Below are 27,921 nucleotides of genomic sequence, written 5' to 3' on the forward strand. Positions count from 1 at the left end.
TCTAATTTGCATACTGCCCCAACAGATCCACAGATGATTTGATCTCTATTGCACTCAACACTGCCCTTTCCCACCTGGACAAAAGGAACACCCATGTAAGATTGCTATTCATTAACTACAGCTCAGCATTCCACACCATAGTACCATCCAAGCTCTTGCTTGAGGCCCTGGGTCTGAACCCCACCCTGTGCAACTGGTTTCTGGACTTCCTGACGAGCCGCCCCCCAGGTGGTGAAGGTTGAAAACAACACCTCCGCTTCGCTGATCCTCAACACAAGGGTGCATGCTCAGCCCTCTCTTGTACTCCCTGTTCACCCATGACTGCGTGGCCACGCATGACTTCAACTTCATCATCAAGCTTGCAGACGACAACAGTAGTGGGCTTGATTACTAACAACGACGAGACGGCCTACAGGGAGGTGGTGAGAGCGCTGGGAGTGTGGTACCAGGAAAATAACCTCTCACTCAATGTCAACATAACGAAGGAGATGACTGTGGACTTTAGGAAACAGCAGAGGTAGCACCCCCCTATCCACATCGAAAGGACTGCAGTGGAGAAGTTGGAAAGCTTCATGTTCCTCGGCATACCCATCACTACCTGCCCTCCAGGACACCTACAGCACACGATGTACCAGGAAGGCCAAAAAGATCAAGGACAACAACCACCCAAGCCACTCCCTGTTCACCCCGCTATCATCCAGAAGACAAGGTCAGTATTGGGGCATCAAAGCTGAGACAGTTGTTTTTCAATCTCAAGACCATCAGACTGTTAAACTGCCGTCAGAGGCTGCTGGTGGGTGTATATATATATATATATATAAATTAGACTCAATCCACTTTAATAAATGGAACACTAGTCACTTTAATGTTTACATATTTTGCATTACTCATTGTTTGTATATACTGTATTCTATTCTGCTGTTAGTCTATACTCACCCATATTTATATATTCTTAATTACATTCCTTAGATGTGTGTATTGTTGTGAACTTGTTAGATATTACTGTTGGAGCGAGAAACAAGTATTTCACTACACCTGCAATAATAGCTGCTAAACATGTGTATGTGAACAATCAAATTTGACCTGATTTGATTTTAGAGGATTTTTTTCTGCTCATGGTAAATTCCTGGGAACTTTTACTTCATCTCCTGAAACATGAGAACAACACTTTACATGTTGCATTTCTGTGTTTGTTCAGTGTGACTGTACTGGGTCTTTAATACTGTGTGTGTAGGCTAGGTAATACAGGCGGCCGGTGGTATCTTAAGTGGGGAGGACGGACTCTTCATAATGGTTGGAACGGAATTCATGAAATGGTATTAAACAAACACATGGTTTCCATGTGTTTAATATCATTCCATTCGAGCCATTATTATGAGCCGTTCTCCCCTCAGCAGCCTCCTGTGCTAGGTATGATTCTGCTAACTTTAGTAAGTTATACTGTATGTTGGCCACATTTGTATCTGAAATAGGCAATGGTGTTTTCTGGTATTTGTTTAAAGTGATTTTTTTAGGAGCAAATGTATTACATGCAAATGGCACTTGATTTTATGATACAGTATGTCTATATTGATTAAGGAATGACATACTGTACATGAGAGCAAGATGAATGAAATGAATTTGTACATCAATTGACCAAGTGTTCACTTTTTTTTCTAAATCAGAAGACAAGCCTGGGGATGAGTTATGGTTGCATTTCATCGTTCAGTACGTGGGCTTCTATACATCTAGGACCGAACGTCTAGGAACTTAATAAAGGCTGCGTGTTTGACAACTTTAGCATATTATCTAATTAGAAACGACTTAATACTTTTATCTACTTCGCAACAACTTACCATTTTAGTTAACCTTAACTCTTTACCAACTCCTAACATTAACCCCAGCTAATGTTAGCCCCTTAGCTAACGTTAGTGTTAGCCACAACAAATTGGAATTCCTAACATATACATTGAGCAAAAATGTGTAAAATATTATACAAAATGGATAATGGACATCCACAAATGAATACATACCATACTAGTTTGAGTGTTCTGGATTTACGTTTGTCTATCCCAGAGTCCAGGCCATTTCTACCTCAATTACCCCCTGCACATCTGGTACCCAGTGTATATTGTTACTCATTGTGTATTTATTCCTCATGTTATTATTTTTCTATTATTTCGTTAGTCTACACCTGTTGTTGATGAAGCATGTGACAAATACAATTTGAATGATTGATTGGGCCTTAGCAACATTGTTGCACTGTTTATTGTCTGCACATGACAATCAATTAGTCCTTTCAGGAACATAGGTTTGTAAACCCAACAGCAAGCATTGCATTGTAAACGTTGTGATGTGGCTCTGTTTAATTTGTTTGTATTATGTCGCCATGTAATTAAAAAAAACTAATCCTTGAGGTTTGGTTAAACGTGTGCTTCTCCTTTAAGAATGAAATGGGAGCGTACTACTCTCAATTTGACCTCATTGACGTCACGAAGGGAGGAATCTAGAACTAGTTCACCTGTCAGCCGGCGCTTAATATCCTAATGACGTTAGACGAACTAAAACTTTTCTTCGTTTTGTTTTTAGTCCCATACCTTTTATCGACTGTTCAACGCGGAACGGCACTAGTAACCCACGCCGTAAAAAATGATTATGGAACCTTTAGCGAAACGGTATCTATTTTCATGGCTGTTTGTGGCTTTAAGTCTTCAGGTGTCGAGTTTACATTTTGCAGGAGCGACTTACTACACAGCCTACCTGAACGTGTCGTTTATTGATCCTGCAAACAACGAAACCATATCGCGACAAGGGGAAAGCGGACCAACGCTATATGGACAAGATTCTCCTAAAGTTACGGTGATGGGGGACGTTTATTTACCTGATCCGATTTACAGTTGCGAAAGTGATACTTTTTATGATGTGCCTAGTGGGTCAAAGGGGTGGATCGCCATAATTCAACGCGGCTACGAATGTACTTTTTCACAGAAGATCAATGTTGCAGCCAGTAAAGGAGCTGTTGCTGCTGTAATTTTCAATGGTCTTGGTACAAACAATACAGTCATCCAAATGTCGCACCCAGGTAACGTTATGTAGTTTGCAATTTACAGCAAGATGTGCGCAGTTTTTCTCAATTTCAATAGTGTGTAACTGCCGCCCGCAATTCGGGGCGTTCCTGCGAGAACCCCCCCCTTTTTGAATGATGGGCTAAAGTGAAATAAAAGTATTATGTCACTGTCCTAAACAGGTGGGGCGATCGTCCCCACCCTACGCTAGCACAGCAGAGAGGATGTTAGGATCTAACGTGTACTAGCTAGCTTGATAGTTAACGACACCGTGTGCTAGCTTGCTAGTTGGCTTGCTAGATCACTGCGTCGCCCCCGCTTGCTGTGTAGCGGAGTCCTCCTTAAACTAGCTGGCTAAGCGAACACACACTGGTGAAGGACACTGTCTACTGTGTACGGCTAGCTAGCTACTGTTATCGCCCCGCCCCTTTTGTGGTGTTTATCCGCAGCTGGCATCCAATGTTATTGTGCATTAATAACACTGCCAACTGTAACCCCCGCCTCCGACCTGTCCTAAGTGGAACGCCCAGAATTTTGTGCCGCAATTGCACCCTTCTCTTTCATTTAGGCTACCCCGTGCACTTAAATCACCCCAGTAGCCTACTATATTATTGTATGAAAAAGCTCTCATAGCCGAATGGTCAAGATAAGTTCATTTGAAAACCATCGTCTATAATTGTTCAATTCTAATGTTCTCTGAATTGCTTTTGTGTATACTTAATGTAGGCCAACATCTGGGAAGTATTTGCAAAACCTGTTCCCTCTGCTCAGCTCTAATTCTGAAGAATCCCACTGTAGGCCTACCTACACGTCTTGTGTGGCATAGCTTTCCATTCTGCCTGTTCTTCCATTCTTTATGGAGTTTAGACACTTAAGTGACATTGATTTGCTGAAAAACTATAGTAATTGCCTCAGATTGTCCATTCCATGTGAAGCCCTAATGAAGCTAGTTTAAAATGAAAAGATAAGCCTTGTAATATTAAGTCATTGAGCTATGCCCTGACCCCATTAGCTAATTTAGGAAATATTTGTGTTGACATGAGTCGCATGTTTTTAAAAAATATATATATTTCACCTTTATTTAACCAGGTAAGCCAGCTGAGAACAAATTCTCATTTACAACTGCGACCTGGCCAAGATAAAGCACTGTGACAAACAAACAGAGTTACACATGGTATAAACAAATGTACAGTCAATAACACAATAGAAAAATATGTATAGAGTGTGTGTAAATGTAGGGAGGTAAAGGCAATAAATAGGCCATAGTGGTGAAATAATTATAATTTAGCATTAACACCGGAGTGATAGATGTGCAAGTAGAGATACTGGGGTGCAAAGGAACAAAATAAATAACATGGGGATGAGGTAGTTGGGTGGGCTATTTACAGATGGGCTGTGTACATGTGCAATAATCAGTAAGCTGCTCTGACAGCGGATGCTTAAAGTTAGTGAGGGAGATATGAATCTCCATGTAATAGGGCTGGGAATATTTATATATTTCTTAATGCCATTCTTTTAGATTTTATTGCACTGTTAGAGCTAGGAACACAGGTTTTCAGCTACATCTGCTAAACGTGTATGCAACTAATACCATTTGATTTGATTTCTGATTTGAAGTATCAGGGACCTCCCGATACGATATCACAATACTTAGGTGCTGATATGTATTGCGATTTCAACGTTCCAAACATATTGCTCACCATATGTTAGCTGCAGAGGGAGCATGAGAGAACTAGTTTTGATCCATCATGGAAATAAGTGCTGAAAACAAATTGGCTCCCTATTTAATATGATGCAGAACCATTGTGATGGAAAAATACCTGAGTTTTGGTGCCGGTACAGCCAACTGGCACAAATAATATTGCGACATTGTCGAAATGCTGCGATATATCGTTTTAAAAAAATGTCCTGATATGTAACTATATTGATATTATCCCCCGTCACTACCATGTAATGGATCCTTTTATTGTTCTACTTTGCAGTAGGTATGTTTTCACATTAAAGAACACCATGTTCTTACATTGTTTGTTAAATATTTGTAATAGACTGACACATTAGGCCTAGATACTGGAATTTCTTTGAGCACCTGATAGCATATTTAAGGCCCAGCCTGTATTTATGTTTCCTCATACTTTGTTTCCCATCTGGTTAAAGGAACAGGAGATATGGTTGCCATCATGATTAGTCACAGACGGGGCATGGAAATTGTTGAGCTGATCAGGCAAGGGATTCCAGTCTCGATGACCATTGAGGTGGTCAAGCAGCATGGTGTCTGGATGAGCCACTACTCGGTCTTCTTCGTCTCCATTTCCTTCTTCATGATAACAGCAGTAACTGTTTGCTACTTCATCTTCTACTCGGCCCGCCGCCTCAACGTCGTTCGTCTACAAAACCTTCAACAGGTCAGACTTCAGTATGTGAAACAATGATGACAATTATTTACCCTCTGTAAACCAGAACTGGACAAACCAGTTTTACACATTCCCACAATGCTTGACTTGTACTGAAATAGGTCTGGTACTCATTTTGTGTGCAGGTACTGTTTATATTTAGGTGCAGGAACTGCAGTAGTTTTAAGCCTATATTCTGTAATAAGTGCAGGAACACGAGCAGTAGACAATTTGAGGTTCCTGGTTTCAGCGCCGTTGAGCTCCTGCCCAAGGAAACTACTGCATTCCCATGATTGTTTTCACCAGTCATGTTCATCTCTATTGAATTGCCTTTAGGAGACAGGGAAACATAGTTGGTTTTGTGATTGTTAAACAGGGAAGTCGACTGACCATGAGGTTACCGTATGTTTTAATGTCTAAACCTGAACAGTCAGATTCAACAGACTTGTCCTAAGACTGCTAGTAAATACACAATTACTTGTTTGACAGTGACACCAATCAGTGGTTTATGCTGAAATAGAATGCTGCACCTATATCTCCTTTGATCAGTAGAACAATATGACTGGGGAAATTCCACTGGAAGTGTTTTTCTTTTATACACTAAACATACTCAGTGAACTCAAAGTATTGGCTCAGTGACACATTTTTTGTTGTTTTGGCTCTTTACTTCAGCACTTTGGATTTGAAATGCATTAGAGGCATGAATACCCCCCAAAAAAAAATGCTAACCTCCCCGTTATTGTAATGGTGAGAGGTTAGCATGTCTTGGGGGTAGGATATTTGTGCGGCTAACTTTCTCCCTTATCATTATTCACGATTATTTCAGGACTATCCGTAATCATGGTATCATCCACATTAATGTACGAGTCTGAAACATTATATTCTTATTTACAATACAAGTGACTCCAAAATGACACTACGTTACTTACCATTCATTTCTATTGGGCACAAAATCTGAAACGCAACCAAAACAAACAGCAAATGCATTCAAGTTTGTACAGTCACATGCTTAATGTAGTTATTGCCTGCTAGGAATATGGGACCAAATACTTAACTTTTTACTACTTTAATACACAAGTTAATTTATCCCAATACTTTTGGTCCCCTAAAATGGGACTATGTAAAAAATGTGCTGTAATTTCTAAACTGTGATGAAAATACACTCAAATTAAAGCTGACAGTCTGCACTTTAACTTCAGTCATTATATAATAAACTTATAATAAGTGCTGGAGCCAAAACAACAACAAAAAATGTGTAACTGTCCCAATGCTTTTGGAGCTCACTGTAATATTATGTTGTGTCAATACCAGAATTTTAATTTAGTGATCGACACCAGGTTTCATGATGCTTGGGGGGTGTACCGGGTTATTTATTTTTAATTTTTAAATTGAACCTTTATTTAACTAGGTATGTCAGTTAAGAACAAATTCTTATTTACAATGATGGCCTACCAAAAGTCCTCCTGCCGGGATTAAAAATATGAATAAATTAAATAAAAATATAGGACAAAACACATCACGACAAGAAAACACAACACTACATAAAGTGAGACCTAAGATGATGGCATGGCAGCAACACATGACAACACGGCATGGTAGCAACATGGCAGCAGCACAACATGGTAGCAGAATTTTCAATACCATTAAAAAAAAAAGAGACCTAAGCTGGATATAATTTGACACATCTTAAAATTTCTTAGTTATAAGCAGTGGTGTAGCACGCACCCACTAAAGTAAAACTGAAAAATGTGGCAAAGAAATTAAGTTTGTCTTGAATACAAGTGTTATTTATGTATTATTTCTTACACTGTTACCCCGGGAAATCTGAAGTCTTATCACATACAGCCGGGAGGAACTATTGGATATAAGAGCAACGTCAACTTACCAACATTACGACTTTCTCGAAGCGCATCCTCTGTTTGGACCACCACCCAGGACAATGTATCGGATCCCAGTAGGCGACCCAAAACAAAGAGTCGCAGACGGAGCGGTCTTCTGGTCAGGCTCCGTAGACGTGTGTGTTTACAGACATATTTAATCAATCCCTATCCCAGTCTGCTGTTCCCACATGCTTCAAGAGGGCCACCCTTGTTCCTGTTCCCAAGAAGCTAACTGAGCTAAATGAGTATCGCCCCGCAGCACTCACTTCCGTCCTCATGAAGTGCTTTGAGAGACTAGTTAAGGATCTTATCACCTCCACCCTACCTGACACCTTAGACCCACTCCAATTTGCTTACCGCCCCAATAGGTCCACAGACGAAGCAATCGCAACCACAATGCACACTGCTCTAACCCATCTGGACTAGAGGAATACCTATGTAAGAATGCTGTTCATCGATTACCGCTCAGCATTTAACACCATAGTACCCTCAACTCGTCATTAAGCTCGAGACCCTAGTTCTCGACCCCGCCCTGTGCAACTGGGTCCTGGTTTCTGACGGGCCTCCCCCAGGTGGTGAGGGTAGGAAACATCTCAACACTGGGGCCCCACAAGAGTGTGTTCTCAGCCCTCTCCTGTACTCCCTGTTCACCCATGGCTGTGTGGCCATGCATGCCTCCAACTCAATCATCAAGTTTGCAGACCACACTACAGTGGTAGGCTTGATTACCAACAACGACGGGACGGCCTACAGGGAGGAGGTGAGGGTACTCGGAGTGTGGTGTCAGGAAAATAACCTCTCACTCAACATCAACAAAACAAAGGAGATGATCGTGGACTTCAGGAAACAGCAGAGGGGGCACTCCCCCATCCACATCAACGGGACAGCAGTGGAGAAGGTGGAAAGCTTGAAGGTCCTCGGCCTACACATCACTGATAAACTGATAGTCCAGCCACACAGACAGCGTGGTGAAGGCGCAACAGCGCCTCTTCAACCTCAGGAGGCTGAAGAAATTCGGCTTGTCACCAAAAGCACTCAAACTTTTACAGATGCACAATCGAGAGCATCCTGTCGGGCTGTATCACCGCCTTGTACGGCAACTGCACCTTCCACAACCGTAAGGATCTCCAGAGGGTAGTGAGGTCTGCACAACGCATCACCAGGGGCAAACTACCTGCCCTCCAGGACACCTACATCACCCGATGTCACAGGAAGGACAAAAAGATCATCAAGGACAACAACCCTACCTGCCGATCTACACCCCACCCCTTTGTGCACACCCTCGTGACCGTGTAAACTTTGGGTCACAACGGTTGATGAGCAGCCACCTTCTGACCTTCCTTTCCTGTTATCGTCCCTCGATCCCACTGCTGGCGGATAGGAATGAGGGTGAGATGAGTGCCGTTGGAGGCGTATCCAACCTTCCAAAACTCTTGAGTCACATTTCTTAATCACACTCTGCAGGAGTACTACAGTGAACTACCCTTCCTGTGATGTGGCCTCCTGTATACAGGGAGCTGTGGCTAGTCTTTCAAGTTGTACCTTCGTTGAACTTCACTAAAAGTTGCCACAGATCTACGTCACATTCTTTTCCGCTCTCCCAATTCCCTGTAACATTGGTATTTGGTATTTGGGACTCCATATAATTCTAGTGATATTGGTCCTGCCAGACTGCAACGTACACCCTTATGCAAACATTCTGTCCCGAACGCACCGTATGTACTTAGGCTCCGGCTACATACGTTTGCACACAAATCATTCCATTTAACCCATAACACATTAGTCACTACTGCTTGTCCACTTTTATATACACTGCTCAAAAAAATTAAGGGAACACTCAAATAACACATCCTAGATCTGAATGAATGAAATATTCTTATGAAATACTTTTTTCTTTACATAGTTGAATGTGCTGACAACAAAATCACACACACAAAATATCAATGGAAATCAAATTTATCAACCCATGGAGGTCTGGATTTGGAGTCGCACTCAAAATTAAAGTGGAAAACCACACTACAGGCTGATCCAACTTTGATGTAATGTCATTAAAACAAGTCAAAATGAGGCTCCGTGGTGTGTGGCCTCCACGTGCCTGTATGACCTCCCTACAACCCCTGGGCATGCTCCTGATGAGGTGGCGGATGATCTCCTGAGGGATCTCCTCCCAGACCTGGACTAAAGCATCCGCCAACTCCTGGACAGTCTGTGGTGCAACGTGGCGTTGGTGGATGGAGTGAGACATGATGTCCCAGATGTGCTCAGTTGGATTCAGGTCTGGGGAACGGGCAGGCCAGTCCATAGCATCAATGCCTTCCTCTTGCAGGAACTGCTGACACACTCCAGCCACATGAGGTCTAGCATTGTCTTGCATTAGGAGGAAGCATATGGTCTCACAAGGGGTCTGAGGATCTCATCTCGGTACCTAATGGCAGTCAGGCAAACTCTGGCGAGCACATGGAGGGCTGTGCGGCCCCCCCCAAAGAAATGCCACCCCGCACCATGACTGACCCACCGCCAAACCGGTCATGCTGGAGGATGTTGCAGGCAGCAGAACGTTCTCCACGGCGTCTCCAGACTCTGTCACATGTGCTCAGTGTGAACCTGCTTTCATTTGTGTAGAGCACAGGGCACCAGTGGCGAATTTGCCAATCTTGGTGTTCTCTGGCAAATGCCAAACGTCCTGCACGGTGTTGGGCTGTAAGCACAACCCCCACCTGTGGACGTCGGGCCCTCATACCACCCTCATGGAGTCTGTTTCTGACCGTTTGAGCAGACACATGCACATTTGTGGCCTGCTGGAGGTCATTTTGCAGGGCTCTGGCAGTGCTCCTCCTGCTCCTCCTTGCACAAAGGCGGAGGTAGCGGTCCTGCTGCTGGGTTGTTGCCGTCCATTCACAGTTCACTCAATGTAGCGCAACGCTGATTGACTTTATTTTTATATGTTATCAAGGGAGGCAAAATGCTTGCATTGAATGCTATAGTTGGCAACAAGGTCATTCTTTTTGTCCAGACAGCATCAGGTAGACACTGAGAAAGAGGTGCTCTGTTTCCCTTGCTCGGATGCTTACGCTGGTGAGATGCATTCGGCCTTCTGCAAAATGAAGGAAAACGCTGTAATATTCGTCAGAGACGTAAGATACATTATTTTATGTTTCTTGGTACATTTTGGGGGGAAGCTTGGCTGGTTTTTGTTTAGCATACAGTTTGAAAGGTGTAATGCTGTTACCTTGGAATTGCCCTGAACTGTCAGGCCTATATGGTGAAGTGTTTACTATAGGCAGAATGCTTAGCTCCACTCGGGAGCGTTTGTGTAAAAACTTCTGCTGCGCAAACAGGATTTCATCTGATTGATTGGATTTGTTCTGTTATGCCAGTTAAAACCATTCACATGTACAGGCCCATGATTTGCAAGTTTACAGTAATGCTCTCACTGTTTTTTACTCCTGCATATAGGGGGTGACCTTGAAGACTGACTGATTTCAAACGGTCTTGCATACTCTAACTTATTAACAGTAACCCACTTTTTCCTCCAAAAACATCCGGTGGTCTAAGGCAGCCTCTGTTCAAATGTGGCTGATTCTCTAAGGCTTTCTGCAGGGAGACTGGGTAAGTAGTCTGATACAGAGAAGTGGGTAGCTGAGAAGTTAGAGCAGATCTGACTTCACCCACTGAGCTAGGACCTTGCGCTCAGAGGGCACCATTGTTCAGGCTGTAATCGTATGCAAAACACAAGCTCCATGCTCGCCCTGTGAGCTAGAATGACAGCAACATGCCTCTCAAATCTACAAGTGAACATGTAACAGTATTCACTGTATCTACTCTTTTCAGGATTATGAAGAACAATTTACATTTTGTTATGCCCTAATTGTTGTCTTAGGTCTCTATGTAGTGTTGTCCTATTTTTATTTATTTATTTTTTATCCCAGCCCCCATCCCTGCAGGAGGCCTTTTGCCTTTTTTTCTAAATAAGAATTTGTTCTTAACTCACTTGCCTAGTTAAATAAATTAAATCTGTTGATTTCACATGACTGGCAATACAGATATGCATCTGTTGGTCACAGATACCTTTTAAAAAAAAAAAAAAAATTAAACTAGGGGTGTGGATTAGAAAACCAGTCAGTATCTGGTGTGACCCGTATGCAGCGTGATAAATCTCTTTTGCATAGAGGTGATCAGGCTGTTGATTGTGGCCTGTGGAATGTTATCCCACTCTCCAATAGCTGTGGAATTGGTGGGAACTGGATTACGCTGTCGTACACGTCAACCCAGAGCATCCCAAACATACTCAAAACGTGACATGTCTGGTAATTATGCAGGCCTTAAAGAACTGGGACATTTTCAGGTTCCAGGAATTGTGTATGGATCCCTGAGACATGGCCATGCATTAGCATGCTGAAACATGAGGTGATGGCGGTGGATGAGTGGACGACAATGGGCATTCAGGATCTCATCACGGTATCTATGTGCATTCAAATTGCTATTGATAAAAATGCAATTGTGTTCGTTGTCCGTAGCTTATGCATGCCTATACCATAACCCCACCACCACAATGGGGCACTCTGTTCACAACGTTGACATCAGCAACCTGCTCACCCACACGGTGCCATGCACACTGTCTGACATCTGCCCGGTACAGTTGAAACCGGGATTCATCCGTGAAGAGCACACTTCTCCAGTGTACCAGTGGCCCTTTCGCCACTGACGTTCAGTGTATATATCACAGAAAATATCTCCATGATATTTTCCAGAGAATCCTCAATGCTAATGTGTCCCTGTGATCCCTCATACTATGTATCCTAAATCGCTTTCATAACGTTGATTCTTCCTATGTGCCTTTGTGCACATTATTTTGTCTTGTTGCCATGGGGGAGGCTGCATAAGCAGCATAAAGAGTCTTTAATTGTGTATGTGGTATATCCCAAATTATATAGAATTGAGCTGGTCTCTCTGTCCCTCAGGATTATGCCTAATACTTATAAACCCCTGATGTATGTAAATCTGATGTTTTTCTGTCCTAATATACAAGCTGATGTAATGTTTCTAATACATGGTTTTAGAGAAGAGGCTTAATGACACACAGTAGGACTGCTATAATAAACGCTCTCCCAGATCACCCATGTTCAAACGGAATAAAAGGTCTCTAATGTGACCTCATCGCTTACCGTTCTCCTGCTCACTCCTATTTCAATCATGTATGGTCACATTACAGGAAATTAACAATTGTTGGCGCAAAATGTTGGCTGTGTTGGTGTTGCATTCTAGACATTTTAAATTGTGATTTTTATTTATTTTTTATTTGTCTTGCTTAACCTAATGTAGCAGGCATAAAATAAACTGCTGAGCAGGGTCCCCACATCCGGTTTTCAGGGGAAACCGAAGGTAGGTTGAAGACACTGTTCCTGAAAACCAGATGTCTCCAATTGTCAGAGGAAGCAGGTTAATAATGTAATTTAAACACTGAACACATTCTTCTCTCTATTCCAACAGAAACAGCTGAAGGCAGAGGCCAAGAAAGCCATTGGTCAGCTGCAAGTCCGGACCGTGAAACGGGGAGATAAGGTAACCACCGTTCAAGTAAAGTCCAGATGTGTTTATGGTTATTATGCATGACTTTCAGGATCATATGGAGGTTTCAAACTGGGAACACGTGGCATATACAAGTTTTACTGTGATTTATGATTCTTTGACTATAATTTCATATTTAGGTTGTATTAACCTCTGGGCTGCCTCTCCAAAAGAAAAACATTTTAAAGGTATATAAATAAACACAAAGTATTGATTACAGAACATTTAGTATGTCAAAGAAAATAATAAAAATGTGAGCCTACTCCCCCAACCCCACCCACCCAACATTTTTCCATCCGACCCTGCCACCTAGAAACCATATTTTCCACTCCTTCCCACCCCCCCTGTGTTGAGGGTGGGAAGGTGCTTAAAGTGCAAATCAATCCCAGAACAACAGCAAAGGACCTTGTGAAGATGGAAGAAACGGGTACAAAGTATCTATATCCACAGTAAAACGAGTCCTTACATTTACATTTAAGTCATTACATTTAAGTCATTTAGCAGACGCTCTTATCCAGAGCGACTTACAAATTGGTGCATTCACCTTATGACCTCCAGTGGAACAGTAGTGCATCTAAATCTTTTCAGGGGGAGGGGGGGTGAGAGGCACTCCTTAATCGACATAACCTGAAAGGCCGCTCAGCAAGGAAAAAGCCACTGCTCCAAAACCACCATTTAAAAAAGCCAGACTACGGTTGCAACTGCACATGGGGACAAATATTGTACTTTTTGGAGAAATATCCTCTGGTCTGATGAAACTAAAATAGAACTGCTTGGCCATAATGACCATCGTTATGTTAGGAGGAAAAAGGGGGAAGCTTGCAAGCCGAACAACACCATCCCAACAGTGAAGCACGGGGGTGGCAGCATCATGTTGTGGGGAGTGCTTTGCTGCTGGAAGGACTGGTGCACTTCACAAAATAAATGGCATCATGAGGCAGGAAAATTGTGTGGATATATTGAAGCAACATCTCAAGACATCAGTCAGGAAGTTGAAGCTTGGTTGCAAATGGGTTGGCCAAATGGACAATGACCCCAAGCATACTTCCAAAGTTGTGGCAAAATGGCTTAAGGACAACAAAGTCAAGGTATTGGAGTGGACATCACAAAGCCCTGACCTCAATCCTATTGAAAATTTGTTGGCAGAACTGAAAAAGCGTGAGCGAGCAAGGAGGCCTACAAACCTGACTCAGTTACACCAGCTCTGTCAGGAGGAATGGGCCAAAATTCACCCAACTTATTGTGGGAAGCTTGTGGAAGGCTACCTAAAACATTTGACCGAAGTTAAACAATTTAAAGGCAATGCTACCAAGTACTAATTGAGTGTGTGAACTTCTGAGCCACTGGGAATGTCATGAAATAAATAAAAGCTGAAATAAGTCACTCCTATTATTCTGCCATTTCACATTCTTAAAATAAAGTGGTGATCCTAACTGACCTAAATCAGGGAATTTTTACTAGGACTAAATGTCAGGAATTGTGAAAAACGGCATTTAAATATATTTAGCTCAGGTGTATGTAAACTTCCGACTTCAACTGTATATTGACAAAGTTGTTGTGAAGATGGGGAGGGATATGTCTGTTTTTCATTAAAAAAAATAAGTTTAGCACGAATTTTACAAGTTGTACAGGCTCTGATCTAGTCCCTTCTTGATTACAGTCCGGTAATATGGTCAAGTGCAGAAAAGGAAGACCAGAGCTGTGTTCGAATACCCATACTAACATACTTAATGAGTATACTAAAATGAACTAATTGTATAGTGTAAACCAGTGATTTTATAGTCCTGTAACCCTTCAAACATTCAACCTCCAGCTGCATACCAGCTAGCATCAGTGTCAGCGCACTCAAATGTTGCTTTTTGCCCTCGTTGTAAGCCTGCCACACACACTATACGATACATTTATTAAACATAAGAATGAGTGAGTTTTTGTCACAACCCAGCATGTGGGAATATTCCAAATTTGTCTACCATTACTGGTTTTGTGCATGACTCACTCGCTATGAAATACGGGAACTGGGCAAACAGATGCGTACTCTGATAGACAGTGGAAAAATGTTTTTTCTTAACGTTAACATCCCAATTTTGTTTAAACTAGGCTTGTCAACATTTTACAAATTATATGATACCAGGCCAAATATCATGATACCGAGTAGTATCGCGATACCACTGTGTGGAAACATTTGTGGCCTAGCATCCTGTTGGCCCCTCCCCCAGACGCTTGTTCACGTTTTCTAAGCATTCTCCAAAGACTTGTCTCTGAAATTCACACTTCTACATATTACAACACATTGAATTAAACTCTTCACTGTATAATAGAATACCGCATATAATGGCTGATTTGCTCATATTTGAAAAGCCTACCTGTGATTTGGCTGGATGAATGGGAGGAAGGAATATACATCAGCTTACATTGAGTTTATAAACTCAGCAAAAAAATAAACATCCTCACTGTCAACATGAGGGAGAAGGATATCTTCCCTGTAACGCAAAGCGTTGTGATTGCCTGCAATGACAACAAGCTCAGTCCGATGATGCTGTGACATACCGCCCCAGACCATTTTTTTTTTTTTTTTTTTACCTTTATTTAACCAGGCAAGTCAGTTAAGAACATATTCTTATTTCCAATGACGGCCTGGGAACAGTGGGTTAACTGCCTGTTCAGGGGCAGAACGACAGATTTGTACCTTGTCAGCTCGGGGGTTTGAACTCGCAACCTTCCGGTTACTAGTCCAACGCTCTAACCACTAGGCTACGCTGCCGCCCCACCATGACGGACCCTCCGCCTCCAAATCGATCCCGCTCCAGAGTACAGACCTCGGTGTAACGCTCATTCCTCTGACGATAAACACGAATCCGACCATCACCCCTGGTGAGACAAAACTGCGACTCATTAGTGAAGAGCACTTTTTGCCAATCCTGTCTGGTCCAGCGACGGTGGGTTTGTGCCCATAGGCGACGTTGTTGCCGGTGATGTCTGTTGAGGACCTGCCTTACAACAGGCCTACAAGCCCTCAGTCCAGACTCTCAGCCTTTTGCGGACAGTCTGAGCGCTGATGGAGGGATTGTGCTTTCCTGGTTTAACTTGGGCAGTTGTTGTTGCCATCCTATAACTGTCCCGCAGGTGTGATGTTCTGATGTACCGATCCTGTGCAGGTGGTGTTATACGTGGTCTGCCACTGCGAGGACAATCAGCAGTCCATCTCGTATCCCTGTAGCGCTGTCTTAGGCGTCTCACAGTACGGACATTGCAATTTATTGCCCTGGCCACATCTGCAGTCCTCATGCCTCATCAAAGGCACGTTCACACAGAAGAGCTGGGACCCTAGGCATCTTTCTTTTGGTGTTTTTCAGAGTCAGGACACTAGAGGCCTTTCTATTAAGTTTTCAAAACTGTGACCTTAATCGCCTACCGTCTGTCTGTAAGTTGTTAGTGTCTTAACGACCGTTCCACAGGTGCATGTTCAGTAATTGTTTATTTGATTTTTTTTAACCTTTATTTAACTAGGCAAGTCATTCTTATTTTCAATGACGGCCTAGGAACAGTGGGTTAACTGTCTGTTCAGGGGCAGAACGACAGATTTGTACCTGGTCAGTGTCGTGGAGGATCGATACAAAATATAACACTTACAAGAACTTGTGAATTCAATATAGGCTTTTAATACAAACGTATCAGAAGCCTAGATGGTCCGCGGAACACAAACTTTTCCAGAGCACTGGCTCTGATTTATACACATACAACATATGAGTCCATCCCACATGCAAATGAAGTTACTTCCCTCAGTCCATCTGCCACCATTATATCCCAATCTGTGCTTCCTGCTTGTTCACGCCCAATAACGCCCAAATCTGCTTTCAGTCAAGTTATAATGGTGACAGGACCTCTTCATGTCCCAAAAATAATACATGCCCATCTTATCCTATGGGCCCCTTATGTTCAGCTTGGTGTGGTCTTTGGTATGTCTGTCCTTATTAGGACTAGTAGACTGTGTCTCTTCTCTTCATGTCCTAAAAATATATGCCCTATGTCTATAGTCCATCAGTTGGTCATTTGGCTGACCCCCTCCTTTGTATGTCCCTCTGACCTTGGTATGTTCAGCTGTCCTATGCTCTTATGGCCTTACTTTGGCTTCCTGTCCTATATAATAGACAATGCATTTTACCAGAATGGCAAATGCACTCTAAGTGTATCTTTCTCTTGTGGTACAGTATTATGTTTCTCCCTATATGTACATCTCGCTCCCACATCAGCTCGGGGGTTTGAACTTGCAACCTTCCGGTTACTAGTCCAACACACTAACCACTAGGCTACCCATGGTTCATTGAACAAGAATGGGAAACAGTGTTTAAACCCTTTACAATTAAGATCTGTTTAGTTATTTGGATTTAACAAATTATCTTTGAAAGACAGGGTCCTGAAAAAAGTGTGTGTGTAGATAGATGCTCGTGAAGAGGGGACAGAGAGAAACAGGTGAATGGAAGTAAATATATGCTTAATCCGAAAATGTGGTCGGAGGCGCTGTATGGACGGTGTGACGCAAATACGAAGCCCCCGGAGGCATGCAGAGGCCAAATTGAGCTCCGTACCACATCGCCGTGCCCCACCCAGCTTTTGTAAAAATGTAGAGAGCTCGCATTGACGTGATTGGTAGGTGGGGGCGGGCGGGCGGTCAAGTATAAACAGAAACTCACTTCCTTGACTACTTCTTCACAACAGCTCCGCACTGCTCCGTGATGCGCAAAAAGTATGAATTCTGCCAATGCAGATGCAGATTGACCATGCAGCACTGATTACAACTGCCACAAGTGATATGCACATGAAAGTTAAGTGGATATTGTACCTGTGCATACAAGAGACTAGTAGCTGTTGCTTCAATTCAACTGAATTTATAAACAAAACTGACCAAACATTTTATAACAGGTACCAGCAGGTTCTTTAGATCGGTAGGGATGAAAATGTCGGTAGAGTCATATGAAACTGTACTATGGTATTCTAAAATGTTGGTATCATGACGTTTTGGTACTATGGTACTGGTATACTGTGCAACGCTAGTTTTAAAGGTTCACACCCCCAATGTATGCTCAGTGCCACTACAATCTATTTTTAAACCTGTCTTTCAGGAGACTGGGCCTGACGCTGACACCTGTGCAGTATGCATTGACGCTTACAAGTCTGGCGACGTGCTGACCATTCTCACCTGCAAGTATGTACTGAACCGCAGTGGCTTTTACCTGGTTTAATATTGACAAATGGAGTAGAGTAGCCCTACCCGGTCTGCTATTCCAATTACCTTCATTTTGTGATTGTCATCATTATTCTTATGTGTTTATTTTGGTTTAACTTTCCAGTCATTTCTTCCACAAGACCTGCATTGAGCCCTGGCTAATGGAGCACAGGACCTGCCCCATGTGTAAATGTGACATACTCAAGGCCTTGGGAGTAGAGGTAGGCAACTAACTATACCTTGCATCATGACCTAGTACTTTGAAATAACCTTTGCCTGTCATTCACTGAAATTCTTGATTAAAGACTGTTTTAGATTGAAAATACTATTTACACTGCTAGTGATTATTGTTTAAGAAGAATAGGCACACATGCTAGATTGCTGTTTAAGGGTTGCAAGTTGAAACACCCGTAGTGGGACCTGAAATTGCTTTGTTTTTATGAAAGTGATGATATTCATCAATCCAACTTAATCACCCTGAGCAGCAGCCGGAAGAGGACCAGCCCAGTCATCAGTTGACCATGTATTCAGACATGACGTCCTACCCCAGGGTTCTAGTCCCAGAGGACACCCGCAGTGAGACAGCCTCCGCAGGCTATGCTTCTGTACAATGCACAGAGGAGCACAGCAGCCCAGCAGATGAGACCCACGTGTATGAGAGTAAGACAACCAATTTACTTTGAGTCTTTTAGTCTTTTTAACTTCACAAGAATAGTTTTTGATAGCTTTTTCACATCATTAGCAATGTCTATAGAGATAAGGGGGAGTATTTTAGTTCAGTTGGTAGTGGTACATCTGTGGGTTCTTTGAGAGGTGCTGGCTTTCACGTTCGCTCGATAATATGTGCTGAAGCCCTTGCTCAAGACATACCATGTGAACTTTGCCACCCATATTTGAATTATAGTGGTTAGATATTCCCGTTATTTAACTTTTCTGATTGTATTTTTGTTTACTTAGTTTGATTGCTTCAAGTAGATATAAACAACTCCACTACAAAGTCTTCCTGATCAAACAATCAGCATTGTTCTTACTGTCTGGGATTAAAGGGCTTCCTTTCCATCTCTCTTTAGCTTGCCTATCCATTGACATCTGTATGAGTGATTGTGCCAAAGTAATTATTGACCAACTGGTTGTTTTTTTTTGTACGGTTTTCTAGCAGCACATGTGGGGCTTGACTGACTGGTAATCATGTTCGTGTTTCAGCATTGGGGCAACATCCTGGCCCAGGATCAATCCAGGTGGACATCTTCCAGCCCCATTATGACAACCTCGCCTTTGAGGGCAACTCACGAAACCAACGGGAACCCCTGACATGAAAGGGATGCTCACTCTAAGCACTAGACCTTGGCTAATGGGACTTGGGCCACAATCAATTACATTCGAAGATGTTTCCTGTGGTCATGAAGCAAGGGGAAACCAGGAATGTGGGTCTGATATTATTCATAGGGAAAGAGGGCTTGACCGATATATGCATATCAATTTACATGAAATTGATGAGGCAATCCTTCGATGCACTTGTCTGAGTTTGGAAATGGTACTGTCCAGTTTCATTCTGATTTAATTGTATTTTTTATAATATGATTTGATTATGTTTTTTGAGGCTTAATTACATCAGTCAATGTATCACTTCATCAGTTGATGATTTTAAATGGTTTCAATTTGCTAATTTAACACCCACAGCTTTTTAACATACTCAATATGCCCACACCAACAACAGAATAGTGTGGGTGTATTGAGTGATGTGTATTGAAATGAACTCATTCTTAGATTACTCATTATATGCCCCATCTGATGACACCCCCGGACAGGGCCAAACAGGAAGGATATAACCCCACCCACTTTGCCAAGGCACAGCCCCCACACCACTAGAGGGATATCTTCAACCACCAACTTACCATCCTGAGACAAGGCCGAGTATAGCCCACAAAGATCTCTGCCACGGCACAACCCAAGGGGGGGGGCGCCAACCCAGACAGGAAGATCACATCAGTGACTCAACCCACTCAAGTGACGCACCCCTCCTAGGGATGGTGTGAAAGAGCCATAGTAAGCCAGGGACTCTGCCCCTGTAATAGGGTTAGAGGCAGAGAATCCCAGTAGAAAGAGGGGAACCGGCCAGGCAGAGACAGCAAGGGCGGTTCGTTGATCCAGAGCCTTTCTGTTCACCTTCAAACTCCTGGGCCAGACTACACTCAATCATATGACCCACTGAAGAGATGAGTCTTCAGTAAAGACTTAAAGGTTGAGACCAAGTTTGTGTCTCTCACATGGGTAGGCAGACCATTCCATAAAAATGGAGCTCTATAGGAGAAAGCAATGCCTCCAGCTGTTTGCTTGGAAATTCTAGGGACAATTAGGAGGCCTGCGTCTTGTGACCGTAGCGTACGTGTAGGTATGTACGGCAGGAACAAATCAGAGAGAGAGGTAGGAGCAAGCCCATGTAATGCTTTGTAGGTTAGCAGTAAAACCTTGAAATCAGCCCTTGCCTTGACAGGAAGCCAGTGTAGGGAGGCTAGCACTGGAGTAATATGATTAAAGAAATTGGTTCTAGCCAGGATTCTAGGAGCCGTATTTGGCACTAACTGAATTTTATTTAGTGCTTTATCCGGGTGGCCGGAAAGTAGAGCATTGCAGTAGTCTAACCTAGAAGTGACAAAAGCATGGATTAATTTTTCTGCATTTTTGGACAGAAAGTTTCTGATTTTTGCAATGTTACGTAGATGGAAAAAAGCTGTCCTTGAAACAATCTTAATATGTTCTTCAAAAGAAAGATCAGGGTCCAGAGTAACGCAGAGGTCCTTCATCAGTTTTATTTGAGACGACTGTTACAACCATTAAGATTAATTGTCAGATTCAACAGAAGATCTCTTTGTTTCTTGGGACCTAGAACAAGCATCTTCTGTTTTGTCCGAGTTTAAAAGTAGAAAGTTTGCAGCCATCCACTTCCTTATGTCTGAAACAGATGCTTCTAGCGGGGGCAATTTTGGGGCTTCACCATGTTTCTTTGAAATGTACAGCTGTGTGTCATCTGCATAGCAGTGAAAATTAACATTATGTTTTCAAATGACATCCCCAAGAGGTAAAATATATAGTGAAAACAATGGTGGTCCTAAAACGGAACCTTGAGGAACACCGAAATTTACAGTTGATTTGTCAGAGGACAAACCATTCAGAGACAAACTGATGTCTTTCCGACAGATAAGATCTAAACCAGGCCAGAACTTGTCCGTGTAGACCAATTTGGGTTTCCAATCTCTCCAAAAGAATGTGGTGATCGATGGTATCAAAAGCAGCACTAAGGACAGATGCAAAGCCTCGGTCTGATGCCATTAAAAGGTCATTTACCACCTTCACAAGTGCAGTCTCAGTGCTACAATGGGGTCTAACACCAGCCTGAAGCATTTCGTATACATTGTTTGTCTTCAGGAAGGCAGTGAGTTGCTGCGCAACAGCCTTTTCTAAAATTTCTGAGAGGAATGGAAGTTTCGATATAGGCCGATAGTTTTTTATATTTTCTGGGTCAAGGTTTGGCTTTTTCAAGAGAGGCTTTATTACTGCCATTTTTAGTGAGTTTGGTACACATCCGGTGGATAGAGAGCTGTTTTATTATGTTCAACATAGGAGGGCCAAGCACAGCGAGCAGCTCTTTCAGTAGTTTAGTTGGAATAGGGTCCAGTATGCAGCTTGAAGGTTTAGAGGCCATGATTATTTTCATCATTGTGTCAAGAGATATAGTACTAAAACACTTGAGTGTCTCTCTTGATCCTAGGTCCTGGCAGAGTTGTTCAGACTTAGGACAACTGAGCTTTTGAAGGAATACGCAGATTTAAAGAGGAGTCCGTAATTTGCTTTCTAATAATCATGAACTTTTCCTCAAAGAATTTCATGAATTTATTACTGCTGAAGTGAAAGCCATCCTCTCTTGGGGAATGCTGCTTTTTAGATAGCTTTGCGACAGTATCAAAAAGGAATTTCGGATTGTTCTTATTTTCCTCAATTAAGTTGGAAAAATAGTAAGGGCTCTTTGATACTGCACGGTACTGTCTTTCCAAGCGAGTCGGAATACTTCCAGTTTGGTGTGGCGCCATTTCCGTTCCAATTTTCTGGAAGCTTGCTTCAGAGCTCGGGTATTTTCTGTGTACCAAGGAGCTAGTTTCTTATGAGAAATGTTTTTAGTTTTTAGGGGTGCAACTGCATCTAGGGTATTGCGCAAGGTTAAATTGAGTTCCTCAGTTAGGTGGTTAACTGATTTTTGTCCTCTGGCGTCCTTGGGTAGACAGAGGGAGTCTGGAAGGACATCAACGAATCTTTGTGTTGTCTGTGAATTTATAGCACGACTTTTGATGTTTCTTGGTTGGGGTCTGGGCAGATTATTTGTTGCAATTGCAAACGTAATAAAATGGTGGTCCGATAGTCCAGGATTATGAGGAAAAACATTAAGATCCACAACATTTATTCCATGGGACAAAACTAGGTCCAGAGTATGACTGTGACAGTGAGTAGGTCCAGAGACATGTTGGACAAAACCCAATGAGTCGATGATGGCTCCGAAAGCCTTTTGGAGTGGGTCTGTGGACTTTTCCATGTGAATATTAAAGTCACCAAAGATTAGAATATTATCTGCTATGACTACAAGGTCCGATAGGAATTCAGGGAACTCAGTGAGGAATGCTGTATATGGCCCGTGAGGCCTGTAAACAGTAGCTATAAAAAGTGATTGATTAGGCTGCATAGATTTCATGACTAGAAGCTAAAAAGATGAAAACGTCTTTTTTTTTTTTGTAATTTGAAATTTGCTATCGTAAATGTTAGCAACACCTCCGCCTTTGCGGGATGCACGGGGGATATGGTCACTAGTGTAGCCAGGAGGTGAGGCCTCATTTAACACAGTAAATTCATCAGGCTTAAGCCATGTTTCAGTCAGGCCAATCACATCAAGATTATGATCAGTGATTAGTTCATTGACTATAATTGCCTTTGAAGTAAGGGATCTAACATTAAGTAGCCCTGTTTTAAGATGTGAGGTATCATGATCTCTTTCAATAATGACAGGAATGGAGGAGGTCTTTATCCTAGTGAGATTGCTAAGGCGAACACCGCCATGTTTAGTGGCGGTGGCACAGACACGGTCTCAATGGGTATAGCTGAGCTGACTACACTGACTGTGCTAGTGGCAGACTCCACTATGCTGGCAGGCTGGCTAACCGCCTGCTGCCTGGCGTGCACCCTATTTCATTGTGGAGCTAGAGGAGTTAGAGCCCTGTCTATGTTGGTTGATAAGATGAGAGCACCCCTCCAGCTAGGATGGAGTCAGTCACTCCACAGCAGGTCAGGCTTGGTGCTGTTTGTGGGTGAGTCCCAGAAAGAGGGCCAATTATCTACAAATTATATCTTTTGGGAGGGGCAGAAAACAGTTTTCAACCAGCAATTGAGTTGTGAGACTGCTGTAGAGCTCATCACTCCCACTAAATGACAGGCGGCCAGAGACAATTACTCGATGCCGACACATCTTTCTAGCTGATTTACACGCTGAAGCTATGTTGCGCTTGGTGATCTCTGACTGTTTCAAAACAAGCTCGGGCCTAGTGCGCATATGTTAGGAATGGTATTTTTAAACTTGGAAATAGTCCTTCACGGTATGGCAGTAAGAGCAGCTCTTTGAACCCCCAGGCTTCATGTAAATATTTTCAAATGTGTTTGAGTAACTACCTGTGCTTTGTGGGTGTGTGCCTTAAAATTATTCACCGGTGCAAGATATAATTCCATGCCATCCTACTTTGATAGGGAAATGCTATGATTTCGCTGTATTTTCAAGTAGATTGTGCATGCACTTTACATTAATGAATTCATTACACTTTCAATACGTGTATCTGTTTTTTTTTGTTCACTTGTCTTAACCTTGTTCAGCCTTTCCAGAGTAAATGTATATTATAGTATTTTTCTTATATAAAGGACAAAAAGGGTATTCTATATTATATTTTACTTAGTTACAGTGCCTTCATACCCCTTGACTCATTCCACATTTTTTTGTTACAGCCTGAATTCTATTAGATTTTACATTAGATTTTTTTTCTTATCCATCTACACACAATACCCCATGATGACAAAGTGAAATCATGTTTTTAGAAATGTTTGCACATTTATTGAAAATGAAACAGAAATATCTAAATAGGTATTCACACCCCTGAGTCAGTACAATCACCTTTGGCAGTGATTACAGCTGTGAGTCTTTCTGGATAAGTCTGTGTTGCACACCTGGATTGTACAATATTTCCACATTCTTTAAAATGTTGAGCACTGTCTTTAATTGTATGTGTGGGGTACAGGTAGAGATTAACATTATTTTTTTTATTAATACCTAAACACTTATTGCGCATGGTCCATGCAACTTATTATGTGCCTTAAGCACATGTTAGCTGAAGTTAATGAGTAAACATTTCAGCTTTTCATATTTAGTTGTATTTTATTTTTTGTTGTTGAATTTTTACCCCTTTTTCTCCCCAATTTCGTGGTATCCAATTTGTTGTAGTAGCTACTATCTTGTCTCATCGCTACAACTCCCGTACGGGCTCGGGAGAGACGAAGGTTGAAAGTCATGCATCCGCCGATACACAACCCAACCAAGCCGCACTGCTTCTTAACACAGCCGGAAGCAGCCTGCTTCTTATCCAACCCGGAAGCCAGCCGCACCAATGTGTCGGAGGAAACACTGTGCACCTGGCAACATTGGTTAGCGCGCACTGCGCCCGGCTCGCCACAGGAGTCGCTGGTGCGCGATGAGACAAGGAATCCCTACCGACCAAGCCCTCCCTAACCCGGACGACGCTAGGCCAATTGTGCGTCGCCCCACGGACCTCCTGGTCGCGGCCGGTTACGACAGAGCCTGGGCGTGAACCCAGGGACTCTGATGGCACAGCTGGTGCTGCAGTAACCACTGCGCCACCCGGGAGGCAGTATTTAAAAAAAATGTTTTTATACATATTTCTAATTTGACATTATGGGGTATTGTGTTGCTGCCAGTGACATAATTTTAATTTAATTTAGGCTTTAACAACAAAAGTGGAAAAAGTAAATGGGTGTGAATACTTTCTGAAGGCACTGCATGTGGGAAATTTGATAACTGGTATATATATTCATAAAATACTTTTAGAATATTGCAAATATATTTTCATATTAAAATATTGCTTTTTGATCATTTGTTCATTTTGTGTGTGTATGTGGTTTAAAAGCATTTTCTGATCTTCAATCATGAGGCCATGCTCATCTCAGTTGGTGAGAAATATTGCAAATAGACAGTTCATGTGCTTCTTCTTGAGCCACTCCTTTGTTGCCTGGGCTGTGTGTTTTGGGTCATTGTCATGCTGGAATACCCATCCACAACCCATTTTCAATGCACTGGCTGAGGGAAGGAGGTTCTCACCCAAGATTTGACGGTACATGGCCCCGTCCATCGTCCCTTTGTTGCGTGAAGTTGTCCTGTCCCCTTAGCAGAAAAACACCCCCAAAGCCTAATGTTTCCACCTCCATGTTTGATGGTGGGGATGGTGTTCTTGGGGTCATAGGGCAGCATTCCTCCTCCTCCAAACACGGCACGTTGAGTTGATGCCAAAGAGCTCCATTTTGGTCTCATCTGACCACAACACTTTCACCTAGTTGTCCTCTGAATCATTCAGATGTTCATTGGCAAACTTCAGACGGGCATGTATATGTGCTTCCTTGAGCAGGGGGACCTTGCAGGTGCTGCTGGATATCAGTCCTTCACGGCGTAGTGTGTTACCAATTGTTTTCTTGGTGACTATGGTCCCAGCTGCCTTGAGATCATTGACAAGATCCTCCAGTCTAGTTCTGGGCTGATTCCTCACCGTTCTCATGATCATTACAACTCCACGAGGTGAGATCTTGCATGGAGGCCCTGGCCGAGGGAGATTGACAGTTCTTTTGTGTTTCTTCCATTTGCGAATAATCGCACCAACTGTTGTCACCTTCTCACAAATCTGTTTGGGCCTTGTAGCCCATTCCAGCCTTGTGTAGGTCTACAATCTTGTCCCTGACATCCTTGGAGAGCTCTTTGGTCTTGGCCATGGTGGAGAGTTTGTAATCTGATTGATTAATTGCTTCTGTGGACAGGTGTCTTTTATACAGGTGTCGCGTCTTTACTGTCATTTAGTTGAAGACTTATAGTTTTTATCAAAGATTCTCTGTAATTAGTATTACACGATCAACTGATTAATCATGTGACTGTAATTAACTAGGAAGTCGGGGCACCAAGGAAAAATATTCAGATTACAAAGTTATCATTTCCTAAAATAACTTTTCAGATATTTTATCTGATCAATTAGTCTTCTAATTAATGATTTATTTACTTTATCTCACGTTAGCCTCATTCCAAACGTCGTAAATTGTTGGTTATCTGCACGATCCCAGTCTTCACTATGAGTCATCATACATCAATTGTCTTAAATCATTTATTTATTACTAACTAAATAATTCACAGAAATGCATAAACAAACAAACAAGGTAAATATGGTTACATGAAATGATAGGGGAATGTGCCCTAGTGGGCTAAACCGGTATCGCGGCTTGTTAGACAAAAGGGGAAGTGGGGGTCAACTGAGATGAGACATCACAAAGTTGATAATTATAACTATTGAAATGCTAATCCTTTGCACATGAGCGCTCACTCATTCGGGAACAATAGCAATCAATATATATATTTACGCTCAGTGTGGTGTCGGGATCTTTGTTGAAAAGTTTGTTTCTGCTGGAAAGTTTTGTCCGTCTCTCTCTCTCTGTCTTGGTTAGAAGGGATAGTTCAGAGCGACATTCATTCATGTTGTAGAATGGATGTTTTGGCGGTTGTCGTTCTTCGCGTTCAATGATACCGAATTCCTAGCTGCAGACTAGTAATTAATATCAAAGACTTGTTCTTATTCTGTCGGTATTGATAGTCTAAGAGTTTAACCATGTGGTATGGTTAAAAGATTCAGCAATGGTCTACAACCTTCGTCCTCTCCTAATGGAGAAAAACATGGTCTGGTGATAATTTCTCAAAGTTGGGTTTTATTTGGAATTGCAAAAAAGGGGCTGTCCTAGGATGCCTGACCCTAACTGGGCTCAGGGGCTGTCCTCTGATTTAGTTCAAATCAAAAGGGAATTGTATTTTCCTTCATTAAACAGTCCAAAATCATATTACACAATTTTACAAACAGTATCATACTCACTCATTCATCTTATACAACAATTAGATGTAAACCTCATATCTGAGGCTATTATATGAACAGCATTCTGGTCATGTGGCCACACCGTCTCCCATGAGCTTCCCCAAGTTGTATCAAACGGACCAGTTCGTAGCTGGATTCTTCACCGATCTTTTATACTTTCTCCGGGAACATGAAATTTGTTCGTACCTCAAGTTCTGTGAGGTGGAAGGATTTCCTATGTTCTCTATGAAAATTTACTCTCTCTATAATGTGTGTCCATGAGGAGATCCTCAGGAATTTACGACGTCTCTCTGACCACAGCAGCCTAGTTGAAGGAGGAAAGGGGGAGGCAAAGAGGGCAACATTATGACACAGGTAACAAACTGAGATTAGGAGCACTCCCTTTAAGAGTGTGCCCCTAATCTCAGCTCGTTACCTGTATAAAAGGCATTTGGGAGCCAGAAATCTTTCTGATTGATGGGGGTCAAATACTTATTTCCTCATTTAAAATGCAAATCAATTTCTAACATTTTTGACATGTTTTTCTGGATTTTCTTTGTTTATTCTGTCTCTCACTGTTCAAATAAACTTACCATTAAAATTATAGACTGATCA

General features: G+C 42.3%; 1 protein-coding gene across 1 annotated transcript; it reads left to right on the top strand.

Annotated features, from left to right (window-relative positions):
- The first annotated feature begins 2,480 nt into the window (after positions 1–2,480).
- On the top strand, positions 2,481–27,910 carry LOC115135734 (E3 ubiquitin-protein ligase RNF128-like). Its single transcript, XM_029670781.2, has 7 exons — positions 2,481–3,061; positions 5,199–5,446; positions 12,805–12,876; positions 18,003–18,085; positions 18,231–18,327; positions 18,592–18,766; positions 19,310–27,910. The coding sequence occupies exons 1-7, from the start codon at positions 2,629–2,631 to the stop codon at positions 19,420–19,422; spliced, it is 1,221 nt and encodes a 406-aa protein (XP_029526641.1). The 5' UTR covers positions 2,481–2,628; the 3' UTR covers positions 19,423–27,910.
- Positions 27,911–27,921: the final 11 nt, after the last annotated feature.

The sequence above is a fragment of the Oncorhynchus nerka genome, linkage group LG10 (genome assembly GCF_034236695.1).
Source record: "Oncorhynchus nerka isolate Pitt River linkage group LG10, Oner_Uvic_2.0, whole genome shotgun sequence".
In the NCBI taxonomy this organism is placed as follows: Eukaryota; Metazoa; Chordata; class Actinopteri; order Salmoniformes; family Salmonidae; genus Oncorhynchus; species Oncorhynchus nerka.

Coding starts and splice junctions, on each gene's coding strand:
- LOC115135734 (XM_029670781.2), top strand. CDS start 2,629: ATGATTATGGAACCTTTAGCGAAACGGTATCTATTTTCATGGCTGTTT. Junction 3,062..5,198: donor CATCCAAATGTCGCACCCAG/GTAACGTTATGT, acceptor ATCTGGTTAAAG/GAACAGGAGATATGGTTGCC. Junction 18,086..18,230: donor CTGACCATTCTCACCTGCAA/GTATGTACTGAA, acceptor TTAACTTTCCAG/TCATTTCTTCCACAAGACCT.